Here is an 18,860-nt window from a genome sequence, read left to right on the forward strand (position 1 = left end):
TCCGAAGATAGATATATAGGTTAGAAGTTATGGAATAAGCAATTGGGATAATCTAGAAAGATATAGATAGTCTTATATTTTATTTAGTTTAATACAGATTAAGTGTGGTAAAACAGTTAGTCTCACTTGTTTTGACTTCACCTGATTCTTAGTTGATTCTTTAAGAGTGTGCTTATACAGCAATGTCTTCTATTTATAATTTTGTTATTTTTTATTTAGTATATATGATAAAAATACACTTAATCAAGTAAATATTTCAGGGAAAATCATCAAATAGAAATTAATTTTGAAAAAAAAAAAACTAATTACTATAGTAATTAGTAAATTTATCTAATTAGCTTTTGTTACATTATTGTAAACGCATTCTAATTTTAAAGAAAGGTCCATTTATCTCGTTTCTGGCGTTGGTGTTGACTTTTAATACATATTAGCTAATTCAAAAATCTATTTCTGGTTTACCTATCTATAACGTTTTACCAGATTAATCTAGAATACAATTCCAAAATGAGTTTGTCCAAAATTGCTATTAAATAATGGTTGATGATCTTTTAGTGATTATTAACTACCTACCTCATTGTGAAGGAGAAAGTAGGGGTGCATTTTCAGGACTTGTTTGAAAATTTCTAAACTTCGATAACTAATAAGTCAAAGTACAAGATTTAAACTAATATTTATTTTTATTTAAACCATTAAATCTCCATTTAATTAATTCCTTATACATGCAATATTTTCTAGGCTTCAATCCCTCTTTTAGTTCCTCAAGAATATTATAGTGTAATAAGTTTCTCTAATTTTTAAATTATTCATTGTTAATTCTTCTATTTGCTATTCAATTATGTTCCTTGATTAACATCATTACATATAAGTAGTATTAAAGGATTCAGCTCCAAATAAACCTTCACTTAATAAAATATGCAAAAGAAAAGAAACATATCAGAAAAGACAAAGGACAAAGCATAACAGTGCCATTTTATTGAAGAAAACAAATGTTTCAGAAACATTATATTGCACACTCTGGCTAATCATAATCAACATTATTTTTGGGAGGTTGGCATTGCCATGTTAATCTTGCTACCACCAGTTGAATCCTTCCATTGCTGTGTTATTGTCTTGATCTGAGTATAGAAGTTAACCCCTGCCTTGCCTGTAATTCAAGCATGGCAAATTCAAAACAAAAACTATTTGCCTAAACAAATTGTAAGTCCAAAACATTCTACTTAATAAATAACTTGGGAGAAATCATTATTATACCATAGAAGTTGAGATCACCGGCAAACGATGCCTTGTTGCCAGTGAATGAGAAGAAGGGCAAAGGAACTGGGATGGGAACATTAATGCCAACCTGGTTCAAATGCAGTAACAAGTCATTATCAATGAATAACACTGTCAAAATATATTTCTTTATTTACTATATAACCGACAAACAGTTGCTCCAACAAATACTCAACTTGGAAACCTTGAGCAAGATCTTACAAGATATCAAGTAGATGGAAAAAACGTAATTGATACTAAGCTTTAATATGAGCAAGAGAATTAGAAAGAAAGAGTTACTGAATGTGTTGTAATTTGTCAATACTCCTCATTTATTAAGGCAAAGTTAAACATCTCGCTTAGGTAACATTACCTGGCCTGCCTCTATCTCAGTCTGAAATTTCCTTGCAGAAACACCAGATGTGGTGAATATAGAAGCACCATTTCCGTATCTATTAGAAAAGTTCAAAATAAGAATAAATGCAGCAGTTTAACATAAGGCAATGACAACAGCGAGTTGTTAACAAATACTTGTTACTGTTGATGATGTTTATGGCCTCTTCCAAGCTATCAGCCTGTTGAAGTTGAAAGACAAAAAAAATAACACTTTATCAGCATATCTGTCTATTGTTGAGTCAATGAAAAATTCAAGATAATTGAGTCTCAGACGTGGAAATATTTTCAAGTTAGAAATAATTTGACACTGGTAAATCACTTGCCATTGTTTGAACATAGTTAATCATCTAAAGGGGTTAATTGTTCATGAATATGAAGCATTTTACCGAAAATTATATTTTTTGTGATTCATTTAATAGAAAATAATGCAATTCTAAGGATGAAACAAAGGACACACCTCCATGAAAAGGAGAACTGGGCCAAAAATTTCCTCCTGCACGTGCAAGGTCAGAAACAGTCAAGTCTAATAAACATCTAAACTTCAAGTCTCTTAAGTAATGGGAATTCTTTTAGAATACACTTAAAGTTACTCAGTAACCTTGTAGCACTCCATGTTGGCAGTGACATCTGATAAGATGGTTGGGCCAATAAAATTGCCAGATTCATATCCTGGGACCTACTTGTCATGCATGTATGACTTCATTAGTACTACAAGACAAAGTGTTTGCTATATTACATTCAATCAGAATGTTTTAAGAGGAGGATTAAAAGCTACCACTATATTTCTTCCGTCCAGCAGTAGTTTGGCACCACTTTCAACCCCCGATCGAACTAGTCTGTGTATTCTCTCCTTTGCCTGTGCAGCCAATAAAAATATTCGATAAACATAAATATAAATAAATAACTAAAAAATACTTAACAATTGGACATGGCAGTAATGCCTGAACGATACAAGATCTTCAAATCCAATGTGGAAAAAGTAAATTTTGAATCATGAGCAAACCTGCTTGCTGATCACCGGACCAAGGTCTGTATCAGGTTCAGTTCCAGCATTTACCTTGAGAGCTTTGGCACGCTCTACAAGTTTAGCTTTCCTGCACAATTATTGCAATGGTTGCAATTCTTAAAAATTTCCTGAGTACAACACTGAAATAAATTTTCAAAGGACAAATATTGAAGTAAACTTCCCTTTGCACATGCTTCACAAGGAACTCCATTAACTCAGAAAAGTATTTCCTTAGAAACAATATTCTCGGAATAATTAAAAATTATGAATATAATTAATTGGTCATACTATTACTAACATTGGCATTACAATAACCATATAAACAAATTTTGATTATGTGGTCATCACACAAAACTTTCTCTATAGAGATGTTGAATTATATGTTTGTAGGGGAAGAGTCTTGGCACATAATCAAATACATTGAGGAGAATTATACATCATTTTGAACAACCAAATAGAGGAGCTTAGACTTGCTCCAAGTGTAATATGCTACTATAAAAGTCACAATAAATATGAAGTAACTCAAAACAGAATAGATGATACCATGATTTCGCGTCTCCAACAAAAACAACTGTGCTAAGAGCCATACACCTTTGACCAGCAGCACCAAAACCAGCTGCAACTAGAGCATTTAGAGTAGCATCAACATTTGCATCTGGCATGACAATTGCATGATTTTTGGCTCCCATGTTAGACTGCAAACAATAGTGTAGTTGCCCAACTTCATATCATTGCATTGCTATAAACCAAAAATTTTACAAAATGAGAGAACTAAACTATCCACACCTACCTGAACACGCTTTCCTTTAGCTGCTGCTCTTGAATATATGTGCATTCCAGCCTTTGATACAAAGTTAGAACATCAAATAAGCACAAATAGTAACCAAAAGGGGTCTACATCTGCAAAATCTAAGCATTTTATCACGTGATTTTATCTATCCATCTTTACATTTAAGACAGTCAAGTCTCAAAAAAATCATTAATTTTTCTGACAAATAAGGATTGCCTTTGGCTAGTTTAAGGTCACCAAAAGAAGTGTAACGTAAAATAATGAATTAGAGAGAACAAACAAGTATCAAATCACTTACAACATTTGAACCAACAAAAGATATGGCTTTGATGTTATCATCGTCGCAAATAGCATTCACAATATCCTGCACCAGTTGGATGATTGAGAAGATCAATCAATAAGAAAGAACAACTATGTCATGAGACATCATAATGTGACACGATTTCGCCTTGGAACAACTTGTTTTAAGAGTAATATCAAATTTATGATAGTATCAACTATTCTTGGTATAGTACAAGTACAATATATTATAAGCAATTAGTAGATTTAATTTAAAGCTTGAATACGTGATAAAATCACCACAAGACAATGAGTCCTCTACTACCTTTATCACAAGAAAGAAGTGAAAAATAAAAGTTCATTTAGAAAACCAAATGATGACATACATGGGTTCCATGAACTATATTTAAGACACCCTCTGGCAAACCAGCCTCCAATGCTAATTCTGCAAGCATTACAGAAGCACCTGGAAAATACAACATATTTCATATAATAGTCAAGTGATATGTTATTAGGTGGTCTGAAGCAGAGATAACACATCTAACGTTAAATTGAAATTTATTTCTTCCCATTTCATATGAAACCAAGGATAATGAACACTAAAAGCGGATGGATGAAGCAAAGTTTGTGTCCTAGGACTTAAGAGTACATGTTGACGTCAAGGATTGAAGACCTTCTCTTTATATTTTGGTTTCTCATATACATGCCAAACATGAAATGAATGTGGCATTTTGTATTGCGTGTTTTAGATATAGGCATGTGTGTTTTAGTTTTAATTAAGATCATGCCTAAGGTAACAATTTCTTTATCTAGCCATAGAATTAAAACCAAATCATGAAATTTAACTTTTTTGCTGAAAAATATAACTTGGTAAGAGATTTCAGTTGGTTCAAATTGTTTAGTTTTTCACAAGACACATATTAGTCTATTGCATCCAAAATCATAATCGATTACAACATGCATTGTAGCTCTGTCTGAATCTGGGTGCTCTCTATTTTAATAGATTACAAAAATTCATTATCAACTACACAACAGTGAGCAGCTCAAATAAACCAAAAAACTTTGATTAATCAGTTACCATACCATCTAATCGATTACAAAAACCCAGGAACAACTTCTGAGACAAGAAAAATTGATTTAATTGATTCCCATCATTTCAAACAAATTAAATTGATTTTGGTTCAACTCCAGGTGTTTCTAAAGTTGTTTTATTCAATTACCAAGTCTTGTAACAAATTAAAACGAGTTTCAAGTGAGAAAATGACATCTAACTTCATGTAACAGATTAAATATGTGAAATCTTATTTTTCTATAAATAGATTAATTTTCTTCTTTAGAACACAAGAAGCTACAATTGCAAGGAAAGTTTTCGAGTCATTTTCAGAGCTTAAAAAAATTCAGAAAGATTTGAATCAAGAGAGCTATCAAAATGCTGAGAGAAAATCTTTTACATTTTCTAATGGCTTAGTATGAAAGTTGATTTCCTTGTGCGCTTGAATAGAGTAAAACAATTTCTATGTGATTTCCTTTGTTAATTCTAGTAGGTTTTAATTCTTGCAATACTGTTTCTCAAGGTGCTTGTAGAAGGGTTCTCTAAATGTTAAGAATTTCTTGTTGTAGGGTTCAAGAACTGAGGGAGTATTTTAAGTTTCTTGTGTAAAGAGTGTTTCAATACTTTTAAACTTAATAGTGGAAGGATCTGACTAACGTTGTCAAAATCTAACCGGATGTAAGTCTAAAATAACTGAACAGTATTAAGAATTTGTGTGTTCAATCTTTCCTACTCTTTTTCATTTGAAGAGTTGTACTGTTGAATTTCAATCTTTATTGAAATTAATCTCTATTATTTTAAAGAAAAAGCTCTCCAATTTGTTTTTCATTTAAAGCACTCAAAATTTGGATTCATAGGTTTCATACAACTTAATATTTCCAAAAAAAATCAAAAAGATCTATTCACCCCTCTAGATCAATTAACTTGTCAATAACTCAATAAGGGTAGGAAAGAAAAACTAACAGATGGTGATAATACTCACTGACTACGTGGATAATGGAGACCATAGTTACCGTGAAAATTTAGTTTAGAATTTCTCAAAAGAAGTAACATCTGACAATTTTCTTCTAACCGGCACAATCACACAAATTACAGTAAATAAGATGACCAACATTAAGCAAAATCCTGGCCTGTCAAAGACAACAGTCTTAAGTTAATTGGGTGTTGACTTACTTTCTCTTTTCATGCTAGATTAACATCGTCTTCCTCATTTAAATAAATCACAGCCAAAAAATATTATTTTTTTAAATGTAAAGATTAATATCACAAAAAGGGTCTTAAAAAATTGTCAACTATACTATTTCTTGGAAATTGCAACTTGGTGTCTTAGCCATCATTTTAAAAACATGCAATTCTCTAAGACCTTAACAGAATACAGATAAATGGCCAAGTGACTATGATAGGTACATGTTAATTGAGGGGCTTAAATTCTTAGATTCAGTTAGTTTGTTACAAATTTGTAATTAGGGGGATGGATAATAAGAAATAAGGCAATATGCCTTATTTCAAGAGAGGGGGGTATCTTATCATTTGAGAGGATTGGGACTTTCAGGCAACAGGAGGTGCAAATCCTCGTAGTTCTGCATTCATACTGTAAACACGGGAATTTTCCCCATTTTCTCTATTAATTTGAATCAGTTTCTATCAGAGTGCAAAATCCTTTACACCTACACCTACACCTACTCAGGCAGTTAAGAATATATTTTTCCATTATTGATAGACAGGGGTTTTCATAGACAACCAGAATTAATAAAAAAAAGTCACCTGGGTCTTTCTCTGATGGTTTTAGAACAAAGGTGTTACCACAAGTAATAGCCACAGGGAACATCTGCAGATGATATACATTCAGAATTTGTTATGCTGTCCACATTAGGTACAGTGCATTGCTTTGAGAAATAAAAGAATATTCAGGCTAAATACTTTTGGATCATTCTATAATAAATTTTTCTATCTCATGCATGCTGCTGATAATAAAGGTGAATATGAAATATTAATTAGGTGGCCAAAAAGCCATACCGAAAAGATAGAAGACTGCTTACCCACAAGGGAATCATTGCAGGAAAGTTGAAAGGACAAATACCAGCGCAAACACCAAGTGGTTCTCTAATGCTGTAAGTGTCAATTCCATGTGATACATTGGAAACATATTCCCCCATTTGTAGAGTTGCCATCCCACAAGCGTGTTCCACCACCTCTAAATGACAAATATATTCAGAAATTGCATTACCAAAATTTATGAGCCTAATTATTATCACACTACAAAATCTTCTCAAACAACATATTAGAAAGACCAACCTAAACCACGGAATACATCTCCTTGTGCATCCTTCAACGTCTTTCCTTGTTCAGTGGTCACATTCAGAGCAAGTTTGTCCTAAAACAATTACAAATATTGTGTTCCAGTATGGGTGTTTCTTTGTTTAAGAATGAATGTGACAGTCATAGAATGTTCTAAGAAGCTTACCATATCTCTGCGTATAAGCTCCTGAAGCTTCAACATAACACGTTGGCGTGTTGTAATTGGAGTGTCACGCCATGATGGATATGCCTTCTTTGCTGCAGATACAGCTGCCTTAAACTCTTCATCCGTAGACAAAGGAACTTGTGAAACAACTTCTTGGGTTGCCTACGATAAGATTAAAGAAATATAATAATTTTACATTTTACAAAGCTACAAAAAGGAAACACAACTGTAAATGCAGTATAAAACAAACAAACCAAAGAAAAACACTTACTGGATTTATAACATCAATGACAGTTGATGATTTTGAGTCAACAAAACTGCCCCCAATAAGATTTGGAACCCTCTGATGGAATCCAACAAAAAAGAAGGGGTAATAAGGTGTCAAAATAATTAACAGAAAAGGCAAATTATCTTAATGCTCATAAGTCTACGAGGATAGCATATATTGAATTATGTAAAAACCAATTTAACCTTTTAAGACTTAAGCACAAGAAGAGAATCCAATCCACCAGATTGGACCATTAAGTGTGAGACTCGTGGCTTAAGCACAAGTAGTTTATTCTACTCAGGACTCCTAACAGACTTATTGTTGAGTTCCATTATTAAATTTCTTATGACCTGGTACGAAACTAAATGCAGGACCTAAAGCTAGAAAATCAATTTAAGACTTCAACTTTGAACCACTGTAGAGTAATTAAGCAAAAAGATTACCCTTTTCACTCCATTTGACCAAATAGTCCTAAAGTCCACAAACTTTAAGCAAAATGAACAAAACGCAATATATAATATATTAATATATATATATATATATAATTATTTACATTTTTACAAAATGAAAAAAATCAGCAGTAAAGCTTCGATTTTTTTTTTTCAAAAACTGGTGTAGTTGAAAGATACCCATGAAAGCAAAATATTCCAAGCGAGACCTTACCGGTGGATTGCTCTTACTGGAAGATGATTCAACAGCAGTTGAGAAATGGGACCTTCCCAGTGCAGAGATCTGAGGCCTCATAATGTTCAACTTTCTCACTGCACCAATAAAGGGGAAAACATCAACATTTCTTCAACCAATTCCAAATTCTAAAACTTGATCGGCCTCTGTGCACGTGGGCATCTCAGCAACAGAGTGCATGCAACGACTTACCTCGTTGAATCGAAAGCCGCAACATCCTCGTTTCGATATGCTATGAAGCGTGTTTGGTTCAGGAGCCCCAAACACTGACCCTATTTTTCACAACGACGCCTCAGGCTTGAATCCAAGTGCAAACAGTGACCACCTGCGTGACGTTACAGCCTATGAAATACATAAAATAGAGGAATAACTAGAAAGGACAAATCAAGCGATAGAGATGCCAAATCACATTCAATTTCCTGCTATTAAACATATAATTTAATTCCCTAATTTTCTAATAAAGCAGATATCGTCCACGTTGCAAAATCCATACACCCAATTACAATACAACCCAAAAAATTTAAAATTGATTCTATAAAACAACTCCCGTGATGAAGATGTCCTTATCGATGAATCCAAAAAATTAAATGCTTGTAATTTAGAATTTGAGTATGAATAGTAATATTGTTAAATTTTATACCCATTTACTTCAAAATTCTGTTAAAATATATTTTGAATTTTTGTTACTATTTTTGTTTACGTTTTTATTTAAAAACTATTTTGATCCTTTATTTTTATTTTTTAATTTGGATCCAACGGTATCGTTGTTAAAGGGTGACTTTTCAATTATTTTGACACAAATTTTGAACTTTTTTTATTTCTGGTAAAGGTAATTTTTCTCTCACTAATTTTATTTACTAATAAATATATATAATACTTTATTTACGAAAATTATTATTTTTATAATTTAAAGTTAAGAATTCTATGTTAGAGAAATATAATTATAATATTATTTAATTATAACTCATATTTAAACGACTTCATTTTATGTATTACTTTTAATATTATGTTTTAATTTTCTGTTTGAATAATTTAATAATAAAATTTATATTTATATTATTGTTTAATTTTTAAATTAAAAAATTAACTTTATAAAAAGATAATAATTATATATAAATAATATTTATTCTTTGACTTTAATATTTATATTTATGTAAAATATAATACTTTAGTTTATAAACATATAATAATCAAGGTTTTTTTATATTATTTAAGTTAAAGGAAAAATTTGATAAAAAAACAAGTTAGGAAATTAATTTTAACTTTAACTCTTTAAGCAGGGATAACATTATAATAATTTTGATCAATTTCAAAAGTTAGGTAAATGTAATTTATATTTAGAGTTAGAACGTAACCTCAATCAATAATATTATCCTTTATTTGTCTCTTAACATCAACTTCAAGTTTATTAGTCTAGTCATCTCTATGTTCTTGTTTGCTCTTTCTTATCCATAGACAGTTCCTTTCAAAGTTCATAAAATATTACAATGGATAATTATTAACTCAAAACCAATCATCCTCTTCTCATTTACTCTATGCTAACCAATTATATGCAAAATGGATAGAAAGCTTAGTAGAACTCACATGAAGATGTTTCTTTACTAATAATTTTTTTTTCAGGAACTACCAATATTTTGTTATCGGTAACCTGTTTTAAAACAAAAAGTAAATATGGGAGTTGCATTCTCATTTTCGAGAGAGATGGAAATATATCATTATCATGTTTGGACAACATTCTCAAATACCTTCTCCATAATTAAAAAATCAGTTTACACATAAATTAATTTATAAAACTTTTCTTACTTTATAATTTATGTATAAAACTAAGTTTGATTTATAAAGAAATTCACTTCTATGTTAACCTGTAGTTTGTACCTTGAAGTAACCAAGAGACAGAGGGAATAAGATACGTTTTTACGCATGTAAACCCATCTTTCAAGAATTCTTATACGTTACTGATGAACCAACAAAATAGAGATATCCCTTGCAAGTGAAGCTAAAGTTTGAGATTATATGGGTCCTATACATTATTGTCAACAACTAGCATCAGAACAAATCCCTCTCAACAAAGTTACAACAATAAACCAGAAGGTTACATAACTCGCATCCTACCAGAGTCAAATCCTAGCAACATCATGTGCTCTATTGAATTTACTCATACCTATCATATTGAACTCAAAATTCATGAGCAGAAAATAAAAAATATATATAGGCCTTGGATATTATTATTGATTAAAGTATGGTTAAATACAATTTACAATTGGAAACTAAAACAGGTCTAAGTAAAGGTATTTCATTTGTATATAACAAGCGTCAGAACTTACAAGATCTGTGATTCGGTTTGGGGAGAGCTAACTACAGAATTACCATCACGATCACCATCACCACCACCACCTTCACTACCACCACCACCACCACCTTCACTACCACCTTCACCACCACCACGTCCTTCACTACCACCTTCACCACCACCATCACCACCTTCACTACCACCTTCACCACCACCTTCACTACCACCATCACCACCACCACCACCTTCACTACCACCTTCACCACCACCTTCACCACCACCTTCACTACCACCATCACCACCACCTTCACTACCACCATCACCACCACCTTCACTACCACCATCACCACCACCACCACCTTCACTACCACCTTCACTACCACCATCACCACCACCACCACCTTCACTACCACCTTCACCACCACCACCACCTTTACTACCACCTTCACCACCACCACCACCTTTACTACCACCTTCACCACCACCATCACCACCACCACGACCTTCACTACCACCTTCACCACCACCTTCACCACCACCACCACCTTCACTACCACCTTCATCACCACCATCACCACCACCACCACGTTCACCACCATCACCACCACCGCCACTACGTTCACCACCACCACGTTCACCACCACCACCACCTTCCTCCTCCTCATCATACATGTAATCTCTACTCACCTCAACTTCAAGTTTTTCTATATCCTCATCCCTCATAAACTGCCTCAAGTCCTCCCTACAAATCTCCACCTGATCCTCCAAATCACACTTCTGAACCTCGTGTTGCGTGATGGTCCACTGCAACGACTCAATCACTTCCTGGTCGTAATCTAGCTTTTGCTCCGCCATTCGCCGGAACTGCGTGGCTTGAATCTCTGCGGCGCTCTTCTCATTTTGCAGCCGCAGAATCATCGCCATTGCCTCCTCCGCCGACGAGGCAGCCGCTGTCCTCTCCGTCTCGAGGTCCGTACACGCCGCATTCGCCTTTACTCTCTCCGTCTTGACCAGTTTTCTCAGCGTCATTACGTCGAACTCCTCCTCCTCATTGCCAACCTCCCTCTCGTTTTCGCCCTTCACCTCCGACCCATCTTCGGAACCCGCATTGGCTCTCTGTCGGGAGCCATTGCTGCGCTTCCTGATGGAGGAACTCGACCTGGGCCGGCGCGCTTTTTTCAAAGGCCCGGTCTTTGCTTTAAAAACTTCCCACGCAACTCTGTCGAGGCAGAAACGGACTTTGGGTACGCCTCCGGAAGCGCAGATGAATCGAATGGCGCTCTTGGAGTTCCAGCCGAAGCGCCAAACCTTGAACCAAAAGGTGAGCATCAAAAAGAGGCCTAAAAAGTTGAAAACGCGCGAGAGGGAGCGGAGAAGGACGAAGCCGCATCCGAATTGGGTGAGAAGATTGAGGGCAGGAGGGAAATCCATGGGCAGCAGAAGGAACCTCTGATGCAAAAGAAGGGAGGGAGAGTCTGCATCTGAGGCGAGAGGAGGCGGAAGGAATCGATCAGAAGTGGCCGGAAATGGGTAAGAAGAATGAAGAAAGAGGGTTGTGATGATTCGAGCGAGGGCGTTGTTGCGGTGTTTGGAGGAGGAAGAGGGGGAGGAGGAGGGAGGATGGTGGTGATGGAGGAAGTGGTGGCGGACAAATAGAGGTGTGATGTGTGGTCATTTGGACCATTTCAGAGATTCTTTTCCATTACAACCCAACATTGGTGTTATTGTTACTCTTCTTAAATTTCTCTCCATAATCAACTTCCTCACAATTTAGACCCTCCATGTTCAAATTCAATCTTCCTTTATTCTTTATCTTATATATAGTAATAGCATTAAATTATGCATGTTGAATATTTGTTTCTTGATTTATTTGACGCTCTTTTTTCCCTTTCAATTATTGAAATCACAAGAAGAAGGATTTTATAAAAGAAAATATGAGGGGTTTTCTTGTATTATTAAAACAAGATTTATTTTTTATAATTTATTTATACTTCTTTTCCATAAGAGAGGTATTTCTTTCTTATTTTTGTTTTCATCATTTTTATTTTATTTTATTATAAGGTGTGTTTATATCTCTATTTATTAATTTTACGGTGATCTCTTCATAAGACATTTGAAATTTACTTACCAAATTTTTACATGATTTTTTTTAAATTATGCAATTGGATTAAAAATAAATTTTAAAAGGGAATAATGATTATATATATCATAGAAAAAACAATCTTAGATTTTGAATTATATTCTAATCTCAAGTTTCCATATCTTACTTTTGTGTTCAGTTTTAAACTTTTAAAGAACGACCGAGAATAATTAATTGTGAGATTTGTATGGTCATGAAAGGTTTTGCTTTTATGTTTCCCTTGCTATATATGACTTTGCTTTCTCTTAATTTGTGCTGTATTGATTGACGAGTAGGATTTCATTTTGGAAAAAAAAAAAGAATGAGTAACATGCTTTTGTGATTATTAAGAAAAGTAACTAGATTCAATTCTAAGTGGTTATTTGTGGATTTTTCAGGTCCAAAAGTGGAGACAACCAGATTTAATTTTAAGTTGCTTTTTATTAGACTTATCGTGTTCAAGGTGGAGGCAAGTTGATCACATACTTTTCGGGTTCTAGTGGAGATAACTAGACTCAATTCAAGTTGCTTTTGATCGGATTTTTTGGGTCCAACGTGGAGGCAACTAGATTCAATTCTAAGTTGTTGTTGATCGCAGACTTCTCGGGTCCGAGTGGAGACAACTAGATTCAATTCTAAGTTGTTTTTTTATCATACTTCTCGAGTCCAAGGTGGAGGCAACTAGATTCAATTCTAAGTTGTTGTTGATCACAGACTTCTCGGGTCCGAGTGGAGACAACTAGATTCAATTCTAAGTTGTTTTTTTATCATACTTCTCGAGTCCAAGGTGGAGGCAACTAGATTCAATTCTAAGTTGTTGATCGCGAACAGTTTGAATGGAGAGAACCAGATTCAATTCTAAGTTGTTTTTTTATTGAACTTCTTGAGTTCGAGGTGGAGACAACTAAATTCAATTCTAAGTTGTTGTTGATCGTGGACTTCTCGAGTCCGAGGAGAAACAATTTTACCTGTTCCACGGTGGACGCCGAATGTTCTCGCCAAGATGAGGTCAGTCAGGTGGTCTCCGAGTAGTCTCTCTTCAAGCTCTACCGATTAGCTTTTAAGGGATGAGGAGGGTTTCACCTGCATAAAATACTCCGACGCTCAAGTCAGTAAGAGCATCAAAATTTATGTATATAGTGAATATAATGTTAAAATTCAAGTTAAGCTTACTCCTTGTATGATTGATCTTCTATTTATAAGCTTTCATGGACTTGGATCTTTGACATTGGTTTCTCTATGTTTTAATGTGGCATATTATAGTATTTTTTCCATAAAATCTATCTGAAAATCATGTATATAAATCGAAGTATTATGTAATATAATCATAATATTTATGTAATATAATAAGGGATATTGTGTAAGTAAATCAGAGCATTTATACAATATAATCAGGAACATTTACAGGTAAATCAGAGCATTCAAAGAGGTCGAGATATTGTGCGTTAAAAGCACGTTAATTGTGCATTAATAAGATTAATTCCCATAATATATTTATCCAAATTAATGTTATTATATGATGATAATTTCATGGGGTTCATCAATAATAGTCTCGCAAATCTTGGTTAATTTTACTTCATCATGAGCCTTTCCACGATTTAGGCCGAAATGAAACACATTTGACTCGATCTAGACGGATATATGTCAGATCTGGACTTGAGACAATACAACTTCCATCTGCTCCTTGTTCCTTAGTTGTCCAATGTTTAGTCTCACATAACATGTTGGGCTTAATAGACTCAATTACAAAATTACTATTCACTTATTTAACACATGAAAATAAATTTCTAACTTTTACCAATTTAGAATCACAATAATTCTCTACTCTACAAGCATTTGTTTATTTAAGGCTATTTAAAATATTCCTTAACTTTTAAGTCATAAATTTTCCAACAGAGAAATCAAATTTTCTCATAAAACAACTATTTGAAGCATGTCTCTTCCTCGTACAATAAAAATAAGTGATGAATGGTGTGTTAGATGACTTTTTGAAATTGAATTTTTTAAAGGATTTTTATTTCCTTTTATATTTGTATTCAATTCTAACCCTATCCATCACATATTTTTAGACTTTAGAATGACATCCAAGTTTGATTTTTTTTTTTCATTATCAATTTTGCTAGTGTTTTCTCAAGATATTTAATCTTACTTTGTTTTGTCTTGTAACTTTCTCAATCAACAATTTAACTTATGAGGTTAAAGCATAGTTTTAAGAGGAGTGTTTGTAAACCATTTTCAAAGCATTTAAATCAATTTTCAAGTTTTCAATTTTTCTTTTATTTGATTCAAGATGTTTTCCAACTATCAATTCTCTTCATTAAGTCTACTGTTTGAGTCGATGAGTTTTTTTGTCTTCCTCGTGTAACTCATTTTAGACATTGCGAAGAAGATCATCATAGTTTGATTCAATAACAAAGTTTGAGTTACTCATATTTCTTCTTGATAATTAAAGATCAACCATGAGATAGATGCTAGTTTTCTTATCACTATTTCTTGTGCCACTAGAGGAACTTAAAGTGTTGTCTTCCCATGCCACATATCCTTTTTTTTTTCTTCATAGACTTCATAAATTTCTTCTCATCAATATTTTGCTTCAAATTAAACAAACGATAGTCAACTTTAACATGAATAGTCTTATTACATCCAAAACACTTGTACATTGATGAAGATAATACAACTTCTTATTCTATTTCTTCTACTTCTTTTCTAAGATCACAAGATTATTCATTACGTAAATTAACTTTTTCTATGTTTCATAAATGTTTTTCCATTGAAGCGCACCAAACATATTTTTAAGTTTGAGAATATTTTTCCTCACTTTCTTGAAGTTTTTAGTACCTCATGGCCTCAAGAACATATCATAAGTATAATGTTTATATTATTTTTCTAATAAATTATAATTAATAATAATAATATAAATAATTAAATACACTGTTAAAATTTGTATTTAAAATTAATATTAATATTTTAAAATCTTACATAAAAATTTAATATTTATATATAAATATTTTAATATTACTTGTTACCCGTTTGAGAACAATACTAAAATTAATAATTAGTATTAATAATGTTCAAGTTTCCTTAAAAAAATAATTTTTCACTAGTTTAACGTTTTATTGACATTAATTGTACATACTATTTAATAATCTTAAAACTATATTAATTGAGTCTGTAAATTTATTTTTTAAAATTCTTATTTTAAATTTATTAAATCTCTTTTTAATACTGTTCAAAAATAAAAGGCCTGCATAGAAATTGAGTCATGAAAATTCGATTTTCCCTAGGAAAAAAAAACGATAGTGTGGTAAATAAAATATAAAAGAATCTGTTTGGAGAATTTCGTTTGGTTTAGAATCACAAATATATATATATATATATATATATATATATAATTTATGAGTTAGCAATTGGGTGATGCCCACACCTCTTTATGTCTTGGCAGCCTTTGGAAAACCCAAAAAAATATTAAAGAATATCAAGAAAAATGATAGATTGAGAACTTTCACTAATTTATAATCCCATCTATTTATCTAAAATTTCAGTTTTTTCCATAAAATAACAAAAATACATTTTCTTCATATGAATCACATACTTGTTGTCAATGTCTCATTAGGGAGAAAATATCTCTTGTTATTAAGGATACTGTCCTTGCCAATGAGTCATAAACTATAGCGTGGCAGGAAAAAACAATAGAGAACGATACTAGATCTGTTCAAGATTCTTTTATAACATTAGGCAATGGAAAGGCGAGATTTGGAGTGTGAAACATGTGATTGTAGAATTTCACTATAAGAAAAAAGAAGGATGAATTGAATACATATAAAGCTTAGTAGGTATGCAAATGTACAGCTGCTGGAGTAATGATTTCAAGATTTGTGGTGGATTGTGAGGACCCCGTTAATACACTACTGCTTAAAGTTGAAGATGAATGTTGGTTACTTGCAAAAGCAGGAGTCCTAGATGCCATAGAACTCCAAGATGCATTATAGTTTCTTGCTGTGAGAATGGGCACTGGAGCTTCAAAATTAAGGATCTGAACAACTTGTCTTATCGTAGGCCTCAAAAGGTAATCTGTGTGACAGCAGCAAAGTCCAACTATCATTAACGTCTCCATTTCCTTCTCATCAAAGTGTCCATATAAGCTTGGATCAGAGGCTTTAAGGACTTCACCAAGGCCCTGGAGTTTCCAAACCCAATCCACCAAATAGATATCTTCATTCATCTTAGGTTCAATTGCCTTTCTGCCACAGGCTATCTCCAAAGCAACTACTCCAAAGCTGTACACATCAGATTCCCTGCTAGCCTTGCCTCTTGTTGTAGCTTCAGGAGGCAAATACCCAATTGTTCCTGCTAAACCAGTTGTTTGTGATTCTATCCCATGATCCATTACTCTGGCCAATCCAAAATCTCCAAGCTTTGCATTAAAATTTGAATCCAACATAACATTGCTGGATTTTATGTCTCTATGAAGCACACAATCTTCCCACTCTTCATGCAGGTATAACAATGCTGATGCCAAGCCTCTCGCAATATTATATCTCACTTTCCATGTCAGCAGGCCTTTTCCCTTGAACAGATAATAATCCAAGCTTCCACTTTCCATGAACTCATAAATCAGCAGCAGGTCATCATGCTGATGGCACCACCCAAAAAGTTGAACCAAATTTCTATGCCTCAGTTGACTAATGATCTTTACTTCCGACATATACTCTTTCACCCCTTGTCTAGATCCAGGAGATACCTTCTTAATGGCAACATGGGTGTTCAACCCTCTTATAAATCCCCTGTAGACGGCTCCAAAACCTCCCTGTCCTATCTTATTTTCTCTTGCGAAGTTATTAGTTGCTGTGGCCAGTTCTTGAAAGGAAAACTTCTTGGGTAGAGAGATTTTATCGAAATCATTGTCCATAGCATTGTCAAAAAGTGAGACATCTTCTATACCTCTAGTCCTCAGCATCCATCTCACAAGAAAAGTTACCCCGAAAATAACAATTAAAACACCTACACCAAGTCCAACGCTCAGCCCTATCACCAGCCCTATTTTGCTTCCACCCTTTTGTTTTTGTGGTTCCATCTCCAAAGTAGAGTTGAAGGACCATGAACTAAGAGTATGTTCCTCATAAGTAAATCCTGTTGCCGAAGAGAAGCCAAATTGAACCCATTCAGGTAAGATATCACTCAAATTGACCTCTGAGCATAATCTCTGTTTAATTTTGACATTATCCTTATATCCATTGAAGGTGACACTTAATTCGTTTGAAGCAGAATTGAAAGTAATATCAGCATCATACCCTCTTTCATCCATGCTAGTGAACCACTCTGTAGTGCTAGTAGTGCTAAGAGCATTAACATCGATACCCACATGGTCATATCCCGGATCCCAGGCATTAACCAAGGTGTCAAATTCCACTGCTACAAAAGGAAAGTCCTTTGCGTAATTTTGACTGCTTAGTTGGCCACGGCTGGCAAGACCAATACCACTTCCATCTTTCTGGGACTGTGGAAAGTTTGGATGTGCCAGAAAGAAGGTGATTCCATCTCCAGGATTGGTTTGATTTAGGGAGTTGATGATAAAGGAGAAATGGGTAGTGAAGTCTGCAACCTTTCCCGAGCTCTTGTCCCAAAGATGCAATAATTTGTAATATATGACTCTACCAACACTATCTTCCTTATATTTGGTGAGGTTGAGGATTCCTTCTTGAGCTTCAACATCTCCCGAAATATTGAGGACGTTTCCAGTGTGACCAAGTTGCTGATAGTTGAATTCTAATGAAGCTGCATGAGGTAATAGAAGAAGCAAGAGTGTTAATGTGACATGAAAAGAAACACGCACATAACTTTTCTTGCAGTACTGAGATGGTGCCATGGCTGGAGAATTGATGCTGCCCTCCATGGAAATGGAATGGTCAAACATGGTTTGGTTGGAGTAGCTGCTTGTAGTGTTGTAGTTAATTTCTGTTGTTTCTTGTTTTTCACTCTTTTATGGTTGAATGAGTAATACGATGGTGATATAATAACACCGTCAGTGAAAACGGACACCTTATATAGCAATAAATTAATATTTTAATACTTTTTATTTTATTTTTCAATATAAAATATTATTATATTATAAAGAGATGTGAGGTTTCTGTTAGTTACTGTTTGTCGTAATTGCTATTTAAACCATATTTGTGTATTAAATGTGAACCACTCTGGATGGCTATTCCAACGAAATTTTCAAGTCATTTTGTTTATTCACACGTTAAGTGAATGTAAATTACAC

General features: G+C 33.7%; 3 protein-coding genes across 3 annotated transcripts; all 3 read right to left on the bottom strand.

Moving 5' to 3' along the window:
* Nucleotides 1–952: 952 nt before the first annotated feature.
* ALDH6B2 (aldehyde dehydrogenase 6B2) lies at nt 953–8,519 on the bottom strand. Its single transcript, XM_068613767.2, has 19 exons — nt 8,382–8,519; nt 8,169–8,266; nt 7,509–7,580; nt 7,238–7,399; nt 7,069–7,147; nt 6,813–6,967; nt 6,538–6,601; nt 4,109–4,188; nt 3,742–3,807; nt 3,444–3,494; nt 3,197–3,348; nt 2,651–2,741; nt 2,423–2,503; nt 2,246–2,323; nt 2,105–2,140; nt 1,783–1,826; nt 1,625–1,703; nt 1,252–1,342; nt 953–1,144 (listed from the first exon to the last, which is right to left on the bottom strand). The coding sequence occupies exons 1-19, from the start codon at nt 8,404–8,406 to the stop codon at nt 1,035–1,037; spliced, it is 1,614 nt and encodes a 537-aa protein (XP_068469868.1). The 5' UTR covers nt 8,407–8,519; the 3' UTR covers nt 953–1,034.
* A 1,718-nt stretch (nt 8,520–10,237) lies between these two features.
* Nucleotides 10,238–12,322, bottom strand: LOC137811906 (uncharacterized). Its single transcript, XM_068613768.2, has one exon. It carries the CDS (start codon nt 11,908–11,910, stop codon nt 10,510–10,512), a length of 1,401 nt encoding a protein of 466 aa, XP_068469869.1. The 5' UTR covers nt 11,911–12,322; the 3' UTR covers nt 10,238–10,509.
* A 3,869-nt stretch (nt 12,323–16,191) lies between these two features.
* On the bottom strand, nt 16,192–18,592 carry LOC137811907 (L-type lectin-domain containing receptor kinase IX.1). The gene has a single exon (XM_068613769.2). The coding sequence runs from the start codon at nt 18,510–18,512 to the stop codon at nt 16,425–16,427; it is 2,088 nt and encodes a 695-aa protein (XP_068469870.1). The 5' UTR covers nt 18,513–18,592; the 3' UTR covers nt 16,192–16,424.
* Between the last annotated feature and the right edge of the window lie 268 nt (nt 18,593–18,860).

The sequence above is a fragment of the Phaseolus vulgaris genome, chromosome 2 (assembly GCF_051622355.1).
Source record: "Phaseolus vulgaris cultivar YP4 chromosome 2, ASM5162235v1, whole genome shotgun sequence".
In the NCBI taxonomy this organism is placed as follows: domain Eukaryota; kingdom Viridiplantae; phylum Streptophyta; class Magnoliopsida; order Fabales; family Fabaceae; genus Phaseolus; species Phaseolus vulgaris.